The 6,965-nt window shown below is 35.7% G+C and overlaps 1 protein-coding gene across 1 annotated transcript; it reads left to right on the top strand.

Annotated features, from left to right (window-relative positions):
• Positions 1-557: 557 nt before the first annotated feature.
• On the top strand, positions 558-6,258 carry LOC125580252 (pollen receptor-like kinase 4). The gene is made up of 3 exons (XM_048744500.1): positions 558-3,419; positions 3,564-4,214; positions 4,312-6,258. The coding sequence occupies exons 1-3, from the start codon at positions 2,705-2,707 to the stop codon at positions 4,968-4,970; spliced, it is 2,025 nt and encodes a 674-aa protein (XP_048600457.1). The 5' UTR covers positions 558-2,704; the 3' UTR covers positions 4,971-6,258.
• Positions 6,259-6,965: the final 707 nt, after the last annotated feature.

Raw genomic sequence — 6,965 nt, 5'->3', positions numbered from 1 at the left:
TTCAAAGACGAATATCAATACAAGAAGTTGAGATATCGTCGAGTGATCTTTGGAGTGATCTATGAAATACACTTCTCTTACGTTCTCCTTGTACTTGTGATCTTTGGAGTTAAAGACAAGCAACTTGTTTTGAGAGAGAGTGAAATTGTGAAGATCGATTTTAATAGAAGCAAAGACAAATATCAATACAAGTCGAGAAACATAAGAAATAGTAGCAAAAGATTACAAGTTCTGATGAAGAGGAAACAAAACAAAGGAGAAATCTAGCTAAACAGAGGCTTCACAGAAGCTTATAGAAGTCAAGTGAAACAGAAGAACCAGTGACTTGGTTCACATGTCCTACACAACAAAACACTTTCACTTCTCCAAATGCACCCGTGAGTGAAAAGACGTAGTCCTTGTACTGAACCTACAACAACAAATAAGACAAGAGTTAGCAAAGTATAATAGTAATAACTACTCAACATTACTAGACATATTTTTTTACCATATATTGAACGCATGTCTTTTTTTTTTGAACACTTTTTAAATCTAAACTATAGATTTAACGAATACCTAATAAATAATGTAAAGTCGAAAATGGACCAGTATTTATTTGTCTCACTAAAGATTTACTTGAATATTTTATCCAAAATACGATTTACTTGAGTATCGTGATAAAGATATGCATTCCAAACGATAATTAAGAATATTGTTTAAGAAAAAAAGATTATTAAGAATATTATATGCCATTTATTTTTGAAAGGGATATATCGAATGAAACCCTAACAAATTTCACTCTCTATATATTGAACAGCCATTTCTCTCTACATTGCAACTTGCGATTCTATTTAGTTATGAAAATTTACTGGTTTGATTACGAAGCTGGATGCAGTAGACAAGCAATTGACACTAAGCTTTCCGAGCTTGATCATAGAAGCGGTTGAATAGGAGGTTGGACACCATGCCGAAGAGATAAATGCTTTGAAAGAGAACAAAAGACAAGTCTTTATACATTTAAGTGAGTGATTTTCTCCATTTTTCTCAGTTGTGGAAATCCCTTTTGCATGGAATAAGTTGCCATAAGTATGTGATCATCTGTGTTACAATTCTCTTACTGACATTTGAGATACAAAAAGTGGTCACAATATGTCTGATGATTTTCAGGGCTTGATAAGCAACATAGTTGAATTTGCTGGAGGGCCATTGGTTTATATATTTGTCTTGTCAAAATGCTAGGTCGTTGTTTATGCTTAGTGATTGTTTGAAAATGCTTTATGTGTCAATGCGGCATATATCTTTATTAGAAGATATTGCATTTTCCACGCTGCTACCTGGTTTGACTTGAAGTTCGACCATGCATTCTTTTAGATTACAACAAAATTAATTAGTAACTAATACATGTGTTCCATATGCTTCGAAGTTGTCAAGTACATATGAATGTCTGAGAATGCTGCTTCATGATACATTTTGTTTGGTATATGCTGTGAAGTTATATTTTCTTGGACCATAGTGGGTATTGGCAAAGATAATCTATTTGCTGAGGAGAATTTTGTTTTTATTCTTAATGCTGGTCAGGTTATTTATTTATTTTGCTGGGATTTGATGTGCATGTGATAGATGTAAATTTCTTTTGCCAAGCTCACAAAGGTAAAGTTAGTTCATCTGACGACATAATTTGTATATCTTCTAACTCCATCGCTCGGGTATAAGAAACACTTGTATCTTAGGGGGTGGCAGAGTTGAATGAAGGTTGTCATCGGGTAAGCAAAATCAAAAGCATAATGTGTAAATGGGTACGCTAAATTTTATTAATTGGAACCAATCTTTTGATCTTTTTAGATATAAGAAAGCTCACCAACAGAACCCACAACCACAGCTAGTAATGTATTCGATGTAAAAATAAAATATTCATTTCCATCTGGCAAGCAAATGCTCAAAAAGGTCGAACCACCATACGTAGATGTCATTCCGGAGTTTTACAACGTATCTACCTCTGGTTTGAGGCTTAGCCTATATGAACCTTTGCTTGCCAGATGATGATGACTATTTTATTGGTGCATGCAAAAGCTGAGACTGGGCGGTTTGCAATGCAGAAGGTTGATTCATATCGTGTTTTCAAAAAAAAAAAATTATCTGTGTACACAACATCTTTCACCATATTTTATGTGCTCGTACTGCTTACACTAGAAACATGAAATATCATTTTATTACTATCTCAAAGTATATGATCATGTTATAATTATTTTATGATTATAACATTGTTGTCAGAAGGGGAGAATCTTTCCTCTTTCTGGTTGTTTGAAAATAGCTCATATCACAATTCATGATTCTCAAAGTATCATTATATTTTTTTTTATGAAACTCTCCAATATATTCACAGATGCATACCAGTAGTTGGTTAGAACAAACAAATGACAAATCACATTAACAAGGATTGTATAACTAAAAACAAAGAAAAAATCCTATGGTCACCCTAAGATCTCTCTAAAACCTAAACAATCTTTAGACAACACGAAGGCAATCAAAAACAACTTTTGCAAATTGACATAGTTGGGTTTTGTCTATTCTTGGTGAGGTTTTGTCCCCTATCTCTCTCTTCTGTTCATACATTTTTTTCTCTCTCTTTGTCTCCCAGAAAAGAAAAGAGAGAAAAAATCATTTTCTGCTTGAAAAAGAAGAATTTTCTTGTTGAAGAATCGATCAATAGCGTGTGTTAGCTGCAATGCTAACTTGGGAGAGCCAGGTTAGGCTTGCAAGCTACACCGCCTTGACGAAGAAGCTAGCCTTCATCACATTCCTCATCATTGTGTTATGTCCAGCCATAATGGTCATGTCTCAGGAACACAAGGTTGTGCCAGGTTCAGACGCAGATTCCCTCTTGAGATTCAAAGACACTTTAGCGAATGCTTCTGTCATTAGCAGTTGGGATCCTTCAACCGCGCCTTGTAAGCGAAAGTCATCAAACTGGTTCGGTGTTCTCTGTTTTGCCGGACATGTTTGGGGTCTACAACTTGAAGAAATGGGTTTAACCGGGAAGCTAGACCTTGAACCATTGACTCCTATCAAGGACCTAAGAACCTTAAGCTTCATGAACAACAATTTCGACGGTGCAATGCCATCTGTCAAGAAACTCGTCTCGTTGAAGTCATTGTACTTGTCTAACAACAGGTTTACAGGGGAGATATCCGCCGATGCGTTTGATGGTATGCATCATTTGAAAAAGCTTTTGCTGGCGAACAACGCCTTTCGCGGAAAAGTACCTTCTTCTTTAGCTTCTTTACCATTGCTTTTAGAGGTGAGGCTGAATGGTAACCAGTTCCAAGGGGCGATACCTGATTTTAAGCAGAAAGATCTTAAGTTAGCTAGCTTCGAGAACAATGACCTCGAAGGACCTATACCCGAAAGTCTACGGAACATGGATCCTGGCTCTTTTGCAGGTAAACTAAACAAACTTTTCAAGATCTACACATAGTTTTTTTTAAGAAGTTGAATAACTATGCTATTACAAACACATTACATTTTCCACATGAGTTCTTGAATTTGAAATGCAAATGATTGTTCTTATTTTTTGAACAATTCAGGGAACAAGGACTTGTGTGATCCTCCACTAAGCTCATGCTCAGGGGATTCATGGTTTTTTCTGGATCCTTCTTCTACTTCCACGGAGAAGAAGAACAAGAGCAGCTCTTTCTACACGATTGCAATCGTTTTGATTGTCATTGGTGTAATACTAGTGATCATCTCCCTTGTGGTTTGTGTCTTTCACACCAGAAAACAGAAGTGCTTGTCGGCTTATCCATCCGCGGGGAAAGACAGGACATATAAATACAGTTATGATCAACCCGCGGACACGGAGAGAGCCGCGGAGTCTGTTACTAGCTACACCACTAGGCGAGTAACAGTACAGGACCAGGACAAGCTCTTGTTTCTGCAAGAAGACATTCAGAGATTCGACCTTCAAGATCTTCTGAGAGCTTCTGCTGAAGTTCTTGGGAGTGGATGCTTTGGTGCTTCTTATAAAGCCGGGATAAGTAGCGGCAAGACGCTGGTCGTGAAGAGGTATAAACATATGAACAACGTGGGAAGAGATGAGTTTCATGAGCATATAAGAAGGTTAGGGAAGCTGAGCCACCCGAATCTGTTGCCTCTTGTGGCTTACTATTACCGTAGAGAAGAGAAGCTTTTGATCGCTGAGTTCATGCCGAACCGTAGCTTGGCAAGCCATCTTCACGGTACGCTTACTTTTTTTTTTGCCGCTTACTTTTTGTCGTCATTATTATTATTATAATAATAATTATTATTATTATTAAAACTGCTCTGTTGTTTCAGCGAATCATTCGGTGGATCAACCTGGATTGGATTGGCCAACAAGGCTAAATATTATACAAGGAGTTGCCAAGGGTTTAGGTTACTTGTTCAAGGAGCTACCAACACTGACCATCCCTCACGGTCATCTCAAGTCATCCAACGTCGTTCTTAACAAAGCATTTGAGCCTCTCTTAACAGACTACGCGCTAAGACCCGTGATGAACTCAGAGCAATCTCATAACCTAATGATCGCTTATAAATCGCCAGAGTACAGCTTAAAGGGACATATAACGAAGAAGACCGATGTGTGGTGCCTCGGTGTCCTGATCTTGGAGCTTATAACCGGTAGGTTTCCTGAGAATTATCTAAGTAAAGGGTATGATGCTAACATGAGCCTTGTGACTTGGGTGAGTGACATGGTGAAAGAGAAGAAAACGAGTGACGTATTTGACAAGGAAATGATTGGGAAGAAGAACTGTAAAGCAGAGATGCTGAGCCTATTGAAAATAGGGTTGAGCTGTTGCGAAGAAGATGAAGAGAGGAGGATGGAGATGAGAGATGCTGTGGAGAAGATAGAGAGGTTAAGAGAGTCTTCTGATACAGACTTCGAAGCTTCTACCAATGTCTTTGCTTCTCGGTTGATAGAAGATGATGACCTTGGTTTTGCGGTAAATCGATGATGAGTATGGTCGGTCAGTCTTATCAATGGAAGAGTTTGAAAAAAAAACAATTTGTTAACTTTTCCAGCTTTATAAAATCAGTCACTCTCTCGTTCGTGTAAATTATTTTGCACAGTTTCATAAAGTTTACTCATTTCTCCATATGATTATTATTATAACATTACAAGAGTGTATCCTACACATAATACATGAATCTATGCGTGAGATTAGGACTTCTTTTTTCCAAGAAGAAGCTACTTCTTATGATCCATTATTGTTCTAATTTGGAGGTAAGAGGAGTCCTTGAAAGCCCTAATTTTGGAATACCACAGATTTATATTGAAGCCATCCGAGAAAAGGCCAAGATTCTTGGAGAGCAAGCTACTCTGTAATTGATGAAGCTCCAAAAGGGAAACGTGAAGAACAAGTATGTGAATTTAGGGTTAGTATCTGTAGCAGTGGATAAAGATAAAGGAAGCCAACATGCTCTCAAATGAGCAGGTCATCATATTGTCTCCAAAGGACAAACTATCATCCTCCTCCATGTTCTCCAAGAACAAACTATAGTGCACCGTGATCTGAAACCAGGAAACATTTTGATTGACCAGAACTATCTAAGCATAATCGCCAAACTAGTCCCTGAAGCTGCAGAGAACGTCACTCAGTGCCATGTCATGACAACTGCTGCTACTTTATGTTATATTGACCCGGAGTACCAACAAACGGGTATGTTTGGTGTGAAGTCAGATGTCTATTCCTTTGGTATCTTGCTTCTCGACCTGCTCACATCAAAAAGACCTATTGGTTTTGCTTACAACGTTGAGCAAGCGATGGAGCAAGGGACATTCAAGGATATGTTAGACGACTCAGCAGTTCATAACTGGCCGGTGGAGGAAGCTTTAACTTTGGCAAAAAGTTGCGCTTAAATATGCACAGCTGAGAAGGAAATAATGATCAGACCTAGGGAAAGAGGTTTTACCAGAGCTCAATAGACTGAGAGCCCTTGCAGATGCCAATATGGAGTGTATAATGTTCAACTATACCAGAGGCCCATCACCAAATCATAGCTTTTTGTCTCCTTACCACCAGTTGAAAGTAATGAAAAATGCTGAGTGTTTAAACATTTTTGTTATATCCTCATTTTAAAATGAAAATATCTTTAAAGTGTTGCAGGATGAAATGAGTTAGTGTAACGTCGGATGGCTAGTTTACACATTCAAGTACTTATTGGACACGAAGAAGAACTTAATTTGGTGCATTATACTTTCCATAAATCTATATTATTAAAAGAAAAGTACAAAAATAAAATAACCCTTAATTTTTCAATTTATTTACAAAGGCATACCACTGAATTTGTTAATTAACCTATATTTTAGGATTTTTTGTGTTTTCCTCTTTAATTAATACATTTCCAAGATCAAATTCTAACTAAAAATTATGGCAACAATCTTATTATATAAAACTTGGTTCTTCAAAGTTGCTAATTAATATGATTGTGACATGTGTCAATTAATTTATTAAGATTGTGACATGTGTCAAAAATATGTTACAATTCCCTTTTATTAGAATTAAAAAAAAAATAGGAAAAAAAATTATTATTACATTTTTGGGAAACTAGAAAAGAAAAATTATTACAAAAATATAGTTTATTATTCCTTTTAGGAGTTAAGAAAAGAAAAATTACTATTACATAGACTTTTACAATTATATTTGTATGACTCTTTTTATAATCTTTTAAAAAAATTTGATAGTAAATTTAATTTTTGAAAATTCTATAAAAAAAGAATAATTGTAAAAGCTATTTGAAAATATTTTTTTCTTTTTAAAATATTTTGTATATTTTTCATTTTAAAGATACTAAAGAAAGATATTATAAGAGAAAATATTAATTGTTTTTGAAAAAAATTAAAAACAAAACGAATTATAAAATCCTACAAGTACAAGAAATTATTTAATAAAAAACAAATAGAAAAACTAACTATAAAATAAGTGATATTCCTTTTTTAAAACCTAAAA

Source organism: Brassica napus, chromosome C1 (assembly GCF_020379485.1).
Source record: "Brassica napus cultivar Da-Ae chromosome C1, Da-Ae, whole genome shotgun sequence".
Lineage (NCBI taxonomy): Eukaryota > Viridiplantae > Streptophyta > Magnoliopsida > Brassicales > Brassicaceae > Brassica > Brassica napus.
Note: the sequence above shows the minus strand (reverse complement) of the source record. Positions and strands in the feature narration are given on the sequence as shown.

Excerpts from the sequence above, each read along its gene's own strand:
- LOC125580252 (XM_048744500.1), top strand. The coding sequence starts at position 2,705 with ATGCTAACTTGGGAGAGCCAGGTTAGGCTTGCAAGCTACACCGCCTTG. Across the intron at positions 3,420-3,563 it reads GGATCCTGGCTCTTTTGCAG|GGAACAAGGACTTGTGTGAT; the intron begins GTAAACTAAACA and ends TGAACAATTCAG. Across the intron at positions 4,215-4,311 it reads CTTGGCAAGCCATCTTCACG|CGAATCATTCGGTGGATCAA; the intron begins GTACGCTTACTT and ends CTGTTGTTTCAG.